General features: G+C 42.8%; 1 protein-coding gene across 1 annotated transcript in view; it reads left to right on the top strand.

Moving 5' to 3' along the window:
- KIF13B (kinesin family member 13B) overlaps positions 1–14,528 on the top strand; it is a 143,725-nt gene that overhangs the window by 65,791 nt on the left and 63,406 nt on the right. Inside the window, exons 9-12 of the mRNA XM_066626486.1 lie at positions 2,129–2,241; positions 2,912–3,023; positions 10,766–10,978; positions 13,047–13,157. Of these exons, the coding sequence (XP_066482583.1) occupies positions 2,129–2,241; positions 2,912–3,023; positions 10,766–10,978; positions 13,047–13,157 (549 nt within the window). The remainder of the gene's footprint in view (positions 1–2,128; positions 2,242–2,911; positions 3,024–10,765; positions 10,979–13,046; positions 13,158–14,528) is intronic.

The raw sequence follows: 14,528 nt of genomic DNA on the forward strand, positions 1-14,528 counted from the left end.
AGTTTGAAAACCACTGCCAAAGTATTTGAATGACTTCTTCTTTGGAATCATAGAGTTGGAAGAGACCTATATGATCAAGTCCAACTTCCTGGCAATGCAGGCTTTCCATAACTACAGCATCCCCAATCGAGCCTCTTCTTAAAGACCTCCAACAATGGAGAGTTTGACCACCTTCTAAGGCAGACTGTTCCACTGCCAAACAGTTTCTACCGTTAGGAAGTTCCTTCTAACATTTAATTGAAATTATTGTAATTTTAAACTTGTTTGTCCTGGTCCTCGGGGGAGATGGTGAAATTTTAAAGGAATGAGGGATGTATGTTGCGATAGGTTCATCAAGAGTAGGCTTTATGCCTGCAAGGGGCACTTTGTGTGGAATTTTCTCTCATCTTGTTGATAACATCACATACCCACATTAAACGTTAACATTTTTGTGTTCTGACAAATACCACACCCGTCATTTCCTAGCACAGGAGAAGCCATGGTCCCTAGAGAAAAGCCTGGCTATTGTGTTTTTGCTTGCAAAAAAAAAAAAAGAAGCCAGTTTTGGACAGTAATGCACACCTCTAACCCAACAGTTTTCAACCAGTGTGCGGCAAAAGGTCTGCAGGTGTGTTGTGGGAGTTTGGTGCATAGCAGTTGAAAATTGCTGAGAAACTTGTCTGTGGTTCTGTTCCTAGGGCAACTTTCTGCAGTAACTAATTGTCTATCCCTGTCCATTGGTGGCAAGAAGAGGGATGGACAATTAGTTACTACAGACAGTTGCCCAAGAAACAGAGCTTCAGAAGTGATGTCTGAGGCAAAGACCATAGAAGTGAGTGTGCTGTGAAGAAAAAAGTTGAAAATCACTGCTCCAATCTGTAAGATATATCTTGATCACTTGAATTCACAGCTGCATTTCTAAAGACAGTTCTTCCAATTTAAAATGACTTTTTTCTAGATACTAGGCAATACTAGATACTTCCTCACTCTGCCATCTAGCAACTCAACCAAAGGGGTTGCACATGTTACATGCTTTATTTTGCTCAGAAGAACTATCATGCCAGAAATGCATGCTCATCAATGCTGACCCACAATCTGTCTTTGGAGACAGTGAAAGGGAAGTGTAGAGAGGAGGAGTAGAGAGGACAATGCATATTTTTCAGGTAAGAATGGGCAGGAATCACTAGAAAAGGATCTTTGCATACTTCAGGAACGCTCAAGTTGTACCCGTTTAACATATGTTTTTAGGTCTGTGTAGGTGAGTTTCTTCATATCTGCTCTCGCAGGGAAAATTGTGATAATGCTTGGAAGCACGAGCTCACAAGACAGATTTTTCCAAAGTCTGCAAGTCATTTGTGCAAATCTTAATTTGACGTTTCTATACAGTATCACAATTGCATATTGTTTCATTTGTCCCTTTGTCTGTAGATGTGAGAGTGACTCACAGTGGCCAACCCCCTCCCCATACATGCACATATCCTGAAAAATGTGGTTGTGTGAATTGGCCCTAGTAAGTCGTCAGGCTCAGTTTTTTAAAAAGAATCAGATGGAATACCTAGAAAGTTAGGGCCCGCTCCTATCTAATTTTCCATCTCTGGTGTAACCACACTGCAGCCCCAAGATAAGGGAACAAATGTTCGCATACTTTAAGGAGAACTCTGTGACTGCCTCCCCACCACAGGATGCAGTGCACTCCCCATTGGCACAGCTGCACCAGCACTGGAAAATTGGAAAGGATTGGGCCCTTAATCCTCTACCAAACAAGAGTTAGAGCCATTTGCATTTTCTGAATCTAAAATTCAGTTCCCTAGTTTTCATTCACAAATGGAACAAAGCCTAATTTTTAACGACTGCTTTCATTTCTTATTGCATATATATCTTTCTTCTTTTCCCATGTCCCTCTCTGACAAAATCTAGATTGACAAAAGCTCTTAGAGACCTGACTTTTTTGCTTGAGATACCCTGTCTTATACATGTATAAATAATAGCTTTACAAGTTATGTGCTATTCCCCCCTTCTTCCTTCCTTTCTTTCTTTCCAAGTAGTGTTCTACTGCAGTCTGTTCCAAACTGGAGATAACTTGAATTGTGTAACTTAAATTTGAGTGTGTGGGACGCAACTGTGAGGTTTCCTTGTTTTCACTCCGTAGACATCAGGCGAAAAAGTGGGCAAGCTGAGCCTGGTTGATTTAGCAGGGAGCGAAAGAGCAACTAAAACAGGAGCTGCCGGTGACAGGCTGAAAGAAGGGAGCAACATCAACAAGTAAGTTGTTATTAAATGTGTTTTCTTCTTAATGATAAATAATGGCAAGGGTGTCTTCAGTTATTCATGCAGCTTGAGAAATCATGAAGCAGGCCACTGTTTTGATCTCTCAGGAGGGAAAATTCTTCTCTGGATTCAAGGATGAATAGGGAGAAAACTGCTCTTGGTTTTCTGTAGCTTTTCTTTTCTCATTCAGAGTGCAAGTTCCTTTGGTTTTATTTTCCTTTCCATTAACTTTCTTAAAGGGAATAACAAAATATATACAACATATTATCTTTTTTTTCCTCTGTCAGGACCTGATAGTAAGAAATAGTTGAGTTCTGAATAGTTTAATTTTCCCCACTCCTGCAAACAAGTCTTCTCTTGCATTCAGGTCCCCCGTATTGTTTTTTGGGTCTTGGTTTTTAGTGGTTAGACAATTCCATCCTCAAACGCAAGATGCCAATTAGATGTTCACTAGTAAATACTACCATTAACAAGGAGCTGGGTGCTGTCTCTAGTTGCTCTTTACAGCACACTCCTCACTTGTGTAGAAGTTCATAATGTTCAGTGGGGCTCACCCCCTAGTTATACATGTTTAGGATTGCAGCCAGAAGCTTGTAAGTCATCCTGCTTTCTGATACCTGTTATCATAAATTTCATATTTCAAACATATTTTCTCCCCATGCAGGTCCCTGACGACTCTTGGGTTGGTTATTTCTGCCCTTGCAGATCAGGCTGCTGGCAAAAACAAGAACAAATTTGTTCCATATCGTGACTCTGTGCTCACTTGGCTACTCAAAGTAAGTCAACAGTCTGGCTTGACATCAAGAGCTGGTGTAGCACGTAGTGGCTCAGCGACTGAACTGCAGATCAGGACTTCCACAGTTAAGATCTTGCCTCTGCCATGAACTCATCAGGTGGCCTTGGGCAAGCCACCCCATCTCATCCTCAGTCTTACTCTCCCCATATTGCAGACAGAGAAGAATACTTACTTGATAGGCTTGTAAGGTCAACATCTTGATAAAACATGAGAAGTGTTTTGCACACTTGGAAGTGTTATACAAGTGCTCAGTTTTATTATTGTTTTCATCTTGTACAAGAGCATAAGAATTTGCGTCACTTTATCAACAGGTTCATTTACAGCCCTTCTCCTATTTGTTTGTGCCTTTTGCTTCTTGGTGCCAAAGACTTGGTGGTTGGTTCTGAGTCGACTTAAACAAAAATTTTTGTAAGCTGAAAGGAAGGCCTTTGAAGTCTGCAAGCAAAGATCACAGTGGTTGCAAATTGCTCTTATTGTTAGAGCTGTTGGTAAGATGTTTGCCAGGGTTTAGAGCAGTGTTTCCAAAACTGTGGGTCAGGACTCACCAGTGCGTCGTAAGCCAATTTTTGGTGGGTTGCAAACATTTTTTGAAACATTTAAACATACTTTGCAAGGACCCTTGCCCGGTTTGCAGGAGAAAATTGTTAGTTTGAATACTAACCTGTGGTACGAAGTAATCATACACTACCGCCAAATTAAAATGTCACATTTTCTGATTTTCTCTAATAATTGGCATACCATAGATCATGTGTGAACTCAGTTTCAGACTTTGTCTGGCCTGAAAGTCCCTAACTGCACAACTTGCTCTCCAGTTCAGCCTTCTGGGTACCCTGGAATGACTGTAAATATTTGGGGAACAGTCCTTGGAATTTATTTGTAGGGGGAGTATAGCTCATGTCTATACACATGCAATATGTAAGATCTCTAGCAGCCTTATGAGCACAGGACTCTTATTAATTAATAATTTATTATTAGTAAATAATTATTTCTTTCTAGATCTCACTCTTTTTTGTGTAGTGTGTCACGATTGAATCTCATTTAAAAAAATGGACCCTGGCTAAAACGTTTGGGAAGCACTGAGTTAGAGCCTGCTGTGATCTCGTGCTTTTCAAAAGACTTGATCGTATCTCTGGAGTTCCCTTTTGTATATTTATCCTTTGATATGTTCATAATCAATAGTGGGCTGGCGTGCAAATTTGTTCACTGACAGCAACGTAGAGAACCCCAGGACTTGATATAAAAGAGTTCTTAACCTTGCATAACCTAAGTTTACTGAGTGTCATGGCTCACTTCAGAAATTTTGGCTAAGATGATTAGCCTTTTACTTCCACCCAGCAGGGGAAGGTAATCGCAAAGCGTGTGCCCATTGCAGGTCAAGGGGAAGGGTTAGAAGAGGTCATGTAATCATTTCTGCAAAACTCAGCAGATACAGAGTTGCTTTGTGTCTTTCAAAGAAGGCTGACTTGCTGCCTGCAGCTGCAGAATATACCTTCACTTGTGGGAATTGACACAAAACACTAGCAAATGCATGTGGAGCATAGAAATGGTCAGATTGTTCAATGTTACCTCTTTCTAAAGCAACTTGTGGTTTTTGTTTTAGCTTTCCTAATTAAAAAAAAATCATATAAACATGTCGTCGTCTTCCCCCCATGTATATCTTTCCTTTCCAAAATTATTTCCAGGCCAATTCACATAAAAGCAAAACAAATCAATAAATGTGTCATAAAAATCACAAATAATCTTGAATATTTTTAGCCAGATTTTATGCTTGTTGAGTTCTTGTGTTTTAGTTCTCACCTTGTAATCTTCCAGTTCAGCTCATATAGGTAGGGCATTGTAGATATCCCACAATCTTTTCTGTTAGTGACATGGAGCTGGCAAAGTAGCATTTGTTTGTTTGTTTGGCTGGTTATTTTATGCTTTATCTTTATGTTATGTACCCTGCCTTCCCTCTGAAAAATGTATGAAACTGTGAGCCTCCCTCCCCTAGCACACGCTCACATGCAGACCTCCTTTTTGTTTGACCGAAGAACTCAAAGCATCATGCATAGAGTTCCCTCTTCTAAGCACTGACAAGACCCCAACCTGCTTAGCTTCAGGCAGGTTGCTGTGTGGCAGACATTCTGCCATGCAGTTGCATTTAGTGCAGGGGAGCTCCTGTCCTTTCAGAGGGCTTAAGCGGCTGGAAACCGTTAATTTCCTTATCCGTGATTTTCAATATCTGCATGGGGTCCTGAGAACGAATCTCCTGCAGATACCAAGGCCCCACCTGTATATTTTTACAATGAAAAATATCTGACCATTTTCTACCTGGCCTTTCCTATCCTTATACTTTCTGCCTGCACAGGTCAATTCTGTGTTATATTTAAAACCTGTGGAGGGAGGAAACTTGGTCTTTTGAGCCTCAGCTATGTTTTTAAACAGCTGATGTCCTTGGGGCTGAGATGACATGTTTACAATTGTAATTCTTGAGCTTGCTTAAAAGCAAAGTAATCTAACAGGAAAACCACCTGGAACACCCTGCAGACCTTGGCTCAAACCTTATGGTGCCTGGAACATGTTTTTAAATCCAGATAAATAGGATGAGTTGTCTTTGTATCATGGCATCAGTTTGAAGCGGGGGAGGGGGAATCTCTAGATCTGTAGTTTCTTTTGCATTTTACCAGTGCTTCTGTGCCAGAACATAGCTGGCTGGCTTAGTCATCTTGCACAGTGGTTTAATTCTGTGCCTGCCTCAAGTATGTGAGGTGCCCAGTGGTTAGCCCCTGCTAAAAGTAAAATCTTAGGCAAATTTCTATGGTGGATCCTTATTCTCACTACGCTATCCTTCCCATACTCTCCCATATCATGAATATCTGACAGATGTATCCAAAAAGCTCTCAAGAATAATTTCATTTGAATAGGATGATGCTTAACGATCAAGAAATATTGAGCAACCTCTTGCAGAAGCTGTGTGTGCTTTTGGGACACCATCAGCCCTAACTAAATACACACATTAGCAAGAAGCATTTAAATGAAGAAATCCCCATACCTGGCTCTGAATGGCGAGTGCTCTGCTGCTGGGACCACCCAGGAGTTTCTGGCGTGACTGGTGGTGGCATCATTACTGGGTGCTATGGGACTACAAGGGATGGTGGGCTGGGCAGCTACCACAAGGGGTGGTGCTCAGGGAGGCATGTGGAGGAAGGGGTATGTGAGAAGAACTGCCCTGAAAAGACTGTTAGTGTAGCACCTTCCACATCTTCCCAGGGCCTACTTAAGATCTGTGTGCCCTGCAGGGAGCTCGTAACACCAACTCCTATAGAGACCAGCACTGATATTTTATTACTGTGCTTTTTAAAATGTTGTGTGCCGCCTTTGGAGTCTCTTCAGAGATAGAAAGGTGTGATGTAAATACCTGGATAAATAATTTAAGCATGTAAGGGCAAAGAGGCTTGAAGGAGGGAACCTGATGAAGGAAAGAAATGGCACAGAGTGAGGAGGAGAAAGCAGGAAGGAAAGAGGAGCATAGAAGTGGGAGAAGGACAGGGGACAAAGAAGGAATAGTGAAGGGCAAGAAGAGCTATGGGGAGAAGGAGCTGGGGCCATGGGAGACCTGGAGGCAGGGGACAGAGGGAAAAGCAGAAAGAGGTGGTCAAGGGAGGAAAAATAGGAAGCAGAGTGGCAGGAGGCCCACCACACCCTGGGTGCTTCCTAAAGGTGTCCAGCACTAGCCCGGATCTTGGGTTCAGAGTAGGCCGCCCAATACCTTGGAAACCTGCAGAGAAAGTCCAGCCTTTCCAGTCCAGCCTTGCAGGGGTCCCCCAGTGGGCAGTGTCCTTCCGATTGGGCAACTCCTTGCTTCTGATTAGGAGGAGCTCCTGGTGAACCACTTGGTAAAGGGCCTCAGGGAAAGGATCAAGGTGAACCCAAGAAAGGAATGAGGAACAAGCAGATGGAAGAGACTTTGTTTTTCATGTGGCTGAAATGAGCCTATTATCCCTGTAACAAATTTCCTACTTATGTTTGTCCCTTCCTTCCAGAAGACTTCCATCATGTTGTACCCTTCAATGTTGATCTACTCCACCCTGGGAGGAGGTGGATGTGGGGCATACCACCCCATCATATCTTTTGTCCAGCAAATATTCTATGAGCAAGCATCTTAAGTCTGAATCTGAGCATGTAATGCAGTGTGTGCATGAAAAAAAAAATCAATGAAGCACTCTGTCTTCCAGTATTTAATGGAAGGGTAGACAAATATAAGGGGAGAAGGAATCATAAACTTCTGATAACACCTCTGCTGGTTTTTAACAAAACTATTGAAATAGGATAGACACCATGTAGAGATTGTCCATAATAAAACTTGTGAAGTCTTAGATAAACCTGGGAGTGGTCAGGTATTTGCTTTGACTAATAATGCAAGAACAGTAAAATGTTGATAGTCTGGCTTCCAGTTGTACAGCACTCCAGTAGTCCAACATCAAAAGCAACTCCCCTTTCCCTTCCCCAGTTTACAGGGCACTCTAGTGAGCATGTGGCATGGCTGCTTCCTGCCTCACACTATGACCTTCTTGCTTAAGCTTTGTGGCCACCATGAGGCTACAGAGGCTCTGGATGTGGTTGGGGGTTCCAGGTGCTTGTCCCAGCAGAGTAGCTGCTGTGCTTAGAGTTCAGCCAGGGCTTGATCATTCCAAGCTGCAGCAGCTACCAGAACAACATAGGCTGTGCCTCAGCCTAGCATAGGCCTCCATAGCCTTCAGGCACTTCCTGATAGCAGTTTGCTGCTCTCTTCTGAGTATATTTGCAGTTATCCATGTACAATACTAAACTGAAATCGTATACTTTTTAAAATGTCTTAAATATGCTAACTAGAACAAGTTTCTATGATGCATCGCTGCTACATTAGTGAAATAAGTTAAGGCTTAATGCGTAAATATCAATTTTTCTATCCCCCATCCCCCAAAAAACTTGTGCAATTTTTTCATGGCTTCAAAAAAGCTTTTTTACTTTAAACGTCATAAATATATGCGAACTAGTACAACTGTAAATGCAGAGTTAGATGCATTTTACGCTGCTAAATTAGTAAAATAAGCTTAGGCTTGATGTGAAAAATAGCTATTTGCCCCCCAAAACCTGGCATTTCTCCCAGTAGCTGTTATGGACATCTTTCTTGGTTTCTTTTTAGTTTGTGCTTCAGTGATTGTGATTCTTTTCAGATTATCCTGACCTTTAGGTCAAGAAACCATCTTTTCATTCTTTTTGCTATGCAAGCCACTCTTGAGAAGTTTATTGAAAAACGGCGTATAAACATTGCAAAAATAGTACTTCTGGTCTAGCAACATTCTGCAGTAAGGGTGTATGGCAGCGGTTCCCAAACTCTCCGGGAGTTTAGGAATTGCTGTAAGTCTCTGCGGGGGAGGTGCAAAGGCAGCGACTTGATTGCCAGGATTGCGCCACTGCCAGGGACATAAGTTTTTTTTTTAATTCACAATTAGCAGTGCCAACTTCCTGGGGTGTGTGGTGAGCCTGTGGATGCCTGTATAAGACTCGCCTAGCCTCAAAATGTCTAAAAATAGCTATCATGACCCTCTTCCAGTTTTGCAATCACAAACCAGAAGCGGGTTGCGATAGCTATTTTTAGACACTCTGAGACTTGGGGAGCCCTGTGGAGGTGTTCATGGGCTTCCTGCAAACCCTGGGAGTCCAGTGCTGTTATTGGTAAGTTACAAAAAGAAGACCTTTGTCCCTGGCAGTGGCGCAACCTGGCAATCAAGTTGCTACTTTCCTCATTGCCCTGCCCCTTAAGGGGGCACAGGGTTTCCTTGGCTGGGACATTGTGATGCCCCAGTTTGTTTTTTGTCCATGTGCATAAGCAGGCTTGTTTAGCCTACAGGGAGACAATATAGTGTAGTGGCTGTGTGTGAGAGATGCAATCCAGTTCAGCTACGTCAGCCTTGAACTGAGGCAAGGGTCTGGTTCTGGTGATGTTTCAGAACTGGGGGAGGAGATTCATGTACAAGAGCAGGGGATCCCAGTCCTTAAGCTCTCCTTACATCTCAGTCACTGTTTTCTTTGCTTCAGTGAAACACTCCCACCCCCCAGTAATAGGGAACTGTACTGCTTCACAAGGCTGCTAGAAGGATTGTTAGGATAATGTACTCGGAACATTTGATGTATGCTGAATAAATGTTATTACTGAGGATGTGAGCACTTTATAGCTCACCCTTCCTCCAAGGGCAGAAAGAGGATTACTTTCACCTTCATCTTCGATCCCTTGCCTAAGGTTTCAATGTGGGATTCCCACATCCAAACCCAAGACATCTGCTGGCTTTAATGAGGGCTGTGATGAAAAGCTGAAATCAGCTGGAACAATTGGGCACAATACTACAAAGAGGCAGGTTAAGAAGGGTGTTAATGGTGCCTGGTAGCAGTACACAGCCTACTTTTAGTTGGCTCCTTAAAATAAATGAATTCTGAATATTGCCCTCACTTTGTTTAGGCTATAACCTTTCTCTTTCCCTCCTAGTGTTCCTGCCACGCTTCTCCAGTGTGTCCTTGCTGCACCATAGCCTTCCTGGTTCTGTTTCAAACATATGGGCAAGCTAGGGTTACTTGGTACCGCAAAAGACACAGGAAAAATGAGGTGTTAACATAATCCAGGAGAGGCTTTGCAGAACTAGTTGGTTCTGTCATAACCAACATAGAGTGCTGGTATGGACCATTTTAGAACTAAAAGTAATTGACTAAATTGTGAGCCAGAAGAAGAGCTTTTTCATGTTGATGTCCTAGGCTGGCTCTTATCCTGTGGTCCAGGACCCTGGGGAGTTCTAAATGCTGGTACTCTGGGAGTGGAACAACTGGGAGTCCTTCTGCCCTCTCCCTGAGACACTGAGCAAAACATTGGGAGAGGACCTTCTTAGTTGTTCTCCTTCAGATCAATACACAGCCCAGACAGACGAGGCCTGTGGCAGCCTTCAAGTCTAACCACTTGATTGTATCAGATAGTCATCTTCTGCCTACAGAAGCTCATGTTCACCATTCAGGTGGTCTCTAAGATGCTACAAACTAGTCCAGCTGGTGCTTGCAGTGGTGTCTCTTGTCATTCCCTCCTTCCCATCCTGTGATTTGTAAATTAAGTGTTGTCTTTTGCAAAGATATCCCAAGTTTCAAGAGCTCTTTTTCTCCCCAACCCCTTTCATGTCAAAGTTTACCCTAAATTCCCCATTGCTCAGAGAAAAGAGAGTATATTTTTCTTCTCTCTATACCAGAACCCCAGAAGGACCCAATGAAATTGTTTGGCAGAAGGTTCAAATTCAGTAACTTCAAAAGGATGCTTTACTTCACACAATGTATGGCCATCTGATAGACTCATGGAGGGTGAGATCAGTCCGTGGTGGTTGGCCCCAGTAGCTAAATGGGGCCTCCATGTTCAGAGGCAGTATACCTTTGAATAAGAACTGAAGAGGGTTGTTGTCTGTCTTGCTTGTGAGTATCCAGGGCTGATAGAAATGGAATGCTTGATCAGAAAGTCTGGTTGAACAGAACTCCTCTTGGATTCTCAAGGGAAAAGCATCAATAATCTCCTGCCACAGTGGGAGAAGATAGAATTGACTTTCATTTTGGATTTGAGTAGCTTATTGGTTGTTGATTGCGTGCACCAAAAGGCCAGTTATACCTGTAAACAGTCCAATCTCTTGGCTGTCACAAGTGTACATAACTGCCCAAATTCTTCTTTCTTCTTAGGACAGTCTTGGTGGCAACAGCAAAACAGCCATGGTGGCAACTGTCAGCCCAGCAGCAGATAATTATGATGAGACACTGTCCACCCTGCGGTATGCTGACCGGGCCAAGAACATTGTGAACCACGCAGTGGTGAATGAAGATCCCAATGCCCGGATCATCCGAGAACTACGGGAGGAGGTGGAAAAACTCAGGGAACAGCTCACCAAAGCTGAGGTACGCCTTACTATTAGAGATGATAGTTGTGATGAAGATGAATTGCTGCCTGCAATGTGAGTGCTGCTTCACAAAGTGTATGTCAATTTCGATTTGACATGGGTTGACAATAGAGGAAGGAGTGAGAAATGGAAGAATGCGGAAAGATAATGTTTTAAATTGGAAAGTAGCTTGAAGTTATTAATAACTTGCAAGTTTGGGTACACCTGTAGGCAGGAAGTGTCATTTAAAATCTAGGTATATTGCCTTGGGGACATTGGAGACACTTACAAATAATTACTATTTGTAAAGCATTGGACTGATTGAGTTAGATGCTTCACTTGTTAATCTGGCCTCAAATTTTGCAAAGTAGCATGACTAAAGTACAAAGAATTTTAAAAAAATGAAAACAAATAATAAGCACTTAGTACTGGTAGGTACCATCATTCCCACTTGTTTGCTCACTCACACTGGAATAGCAGATGTATGCAGAAATCAGGTGGCTAGGCCACACTAAGATAGCAATCCTAAACACACTTACTAGGGAGTAAGCCACATTGAACACAATGGAACTTACTTTTGAGTACAGGATTTACATGGTCCGATTTCTTCAAATTTGTGTTAGCTTTCTAATTTGCACTTCATGGACGAGTCTCCATAAAAAAGTTAGTTCTTATCAGACCTCTGAAATGTCCCTCTTGGAGTGTGGCACCCTGCACCATAAGTGGCAATCCAAGAAATTTAGAAAGATTGCTCCATGTGCCTGTGCAAGCGCAGTCTCTCCAGTATAAGTGGCAGCATGGAGATTTACTTACAAGTATGTGTCCTGTTATCACATTCTTGTCAAAAGACAAAATTGTTACTGTGGACTATATTCATCTTTATTTGCACATTCTAATAAGAAAAGAGTTGAAGAATCTGTTTTCTGTAGCTACAGCAGTGATTTTCAATGTTTTTCTTCTCATGATATATTAACCTCTATGGTCTTCGCCTCTGGTGATGTCACTTCCAGGAGACTCTTCTGGATTCTGAAGCTCTGTTTCTAGGGCAACCATCTGTAGCTGGTACACAAAGAGGAACAGACAATTTGTTACTTTGGACAGTTGTCCTGGAAACAGAGCTTCAGTACCTGGAAGAGTTTATTTTTTCCAGCGATTTTTCAACCACTGTTCTTCAAACTTTTGTGGCACACCTGTGGCACACTGGTTGAAAATCACTGGGCTGGAATGTCCTTCTGATGGCTTCGCCAGATACTTGGATCACTGAGCATCCAGATTTGTAGGCACCAGTGTTGAATGTGGTGACTGAGAGTGCCAGTGTTTCAGCCACAGTTTAGAGATTGGGTCTGTTATGTCTGAGCTGTCCCTTCTCCTCATTGTTATGTTGAGGAGTGCTTCTTGTCTTGTAGAAGAGGCACTTTGACATTGAGGAGTCCCAGAGTGGGACCCCAACACCTGCTCTCCAAATGCAGCTAGAGTGGTTGCTCCCCTGCAGAGGAAAAGTGCATTGTCTGTCTTTGCACAAGGCCTGCAACTTGGGGGAGATGTGAGTCACAGTTCCTTTGTTATAGGTTCTAAATGAATATGTGACACCGACCATGGGGAGCAAAGCCTGAACGTAGTTCCGGATTGACATTTGCCTGTTGTAAGGGCTCATCTGACTTCCTCAGAGATCAGATATAGCCATTCAGTGCATCCAGTCTGTGTATCTGTGGGCTTTCAGTCTGTACTGGTCCCCTGCCAGTTGGATACAACAGAAGAACTACTAAGGGTAGCACAATCCAAACTGAAATAATACAAGGTTATTCCGTGCCATATTACACCTTGTTTTTCAAGGTCTTTTCTCTAATAATCTGATTTGGCACTAGAGTGCTGAGCTTGGGAGTCCTTTTGTTTTTTGTTTTTTTTTCCATGCAGGTGCCCTCACTTAATGCTTCCATGCACCACCCCTCTTGATTCCAGAGCACCTCATCCATAGCTTATTTGTCAGTCGCTTGAATTGCAAAGATAAGAGAACTGATGCTACACCTAACCTTTAACCAGTGGTACTTAGGGTTCTGCTGTCTCTCCCCAACTGCTCCCTATTCTAGGCAATGAAATCACCAGAACTGAAGGAACGTTTGGAAGAGTCTGAAAAACTTATCCAGGAGATGACTGTGACCTGGGAAGAGAAGCTAAGGAAGACAGAGGAGATTGCACAGGTCTGCATTTTGTTTTATGGGTGGCCAGGGGTGGAAGGAGAGGCATTTCCACCTCACCCACCCCCGCTACCTAATCCCTTCATGGCAGCTCTTTGCATTTATGGATAAGCCAGTCCTATTATTGCCCCTTTAAGGTGACCTTTGGGTAACTTCTGTGGTGGCTCTTCCCAAGAGAAATGATTATTGCTGTTGTGGCTGTGCCAACCTTTCCAACTCCATAAAAAGAGGGGAGGGGCAGCATTTTTAAGTCTTGATTCATGGCATTTCATATAAACACAGTAATATCTTGCATAACCGTCCTAGGGTATCTGTTCTGGAAAGTTGAGCATTGCTTGAAAGTGTGCTATAGAATACATCATGACTCTGATTGGCCCAGAATGCACTGCTGTCATTTGAAAGAACAGCTGCCAATCATGTCAGCATACAGAATGTTCTAACGAATCAGTGCTAAAGGAAGCAATATTTTAGGAGGAAGCAATATTTAGGTGGTAATTGTGCAAACTATTTTATGATCACAAAGAACTACTTTTTAAAATATTAGTAATATAATTTATTTTATGCATTTGGGTATCTGAGGATGCAGCTTTAGACACACTGGAAAGAGTCTAGTTGAAATTACTTTGAGCAAACACACACATCCTTATAGTCTTTACCCATTCAGTTGTTTTCAGAGCTAAGTTTTTTCAAGAGCTTACTTCATGGGTGTGGGGAGAAATGTGCAGGAGACAGAACCTGTGCAGTACGGAATTGATGTCAAAAAGGTTTATTATTTCAAATGAGAATGATTAGTTACAGCAGTGTGACTTGTCTCCAATTTCTGCTGGATCTCTCTCAAGAAGTATAAGCACAAACTTATGAGTTTGCCTTGATCTTGATATGTTGTGACATCCAAACTGAATTGAATAGGAAGTGATTTTTTGGTGGTGAGATGGTGCATTTTTTATGCATTTCCTTTTTTAAAACTCAATAAATACAAGTGCTAGAATGCGTCCACCTAATGAAATTGGTGGTGGTAGATTCAAAAGAAGGTACTTCTCATGAACGGTATGGTATGTATGGGGATAGTCAATAGCCTAGAACAGGGGTGCCCAAACTCCAGCCCTAGGGCCGCTTGTGGCCCTCGAGGACTCCCAGTCCGGCCCGCTGGTAGCCCCCAGTCTCTAATGAGCTCTGGCCCTCCAGAGACTTGCTGGACCCTGCACTGGCCCAACGCAACTGCTCTCAGCATGACGGCCAACTGTTCAACTGCTCGTGTGAGCTGTGGGACGAGGGCTCCCTCCACTGCTTGCTGTTTCATGTCTGTCATGCGGCAGTGGCAGCAAAGGAAAGGCTGGCCTTGCTTTGTGCAAGGTCTTTTATAGGCCATGAGAC

This window comes from Tiliqua scincoides, chromosome 1 (assembly GCF_035046505.1).
Source record: "Tiliqua scincoides isolate rTilSci1 chromosome 1, rTilSci1.hap2, whole genome shotgun sequence".
Classification (NCBI taxonomy): Eukaryota; Metazoa; Chordata; class Lepidosauria; order Squamata; family Scincidae; genus Tiliqua; species Tiliqua scincoides.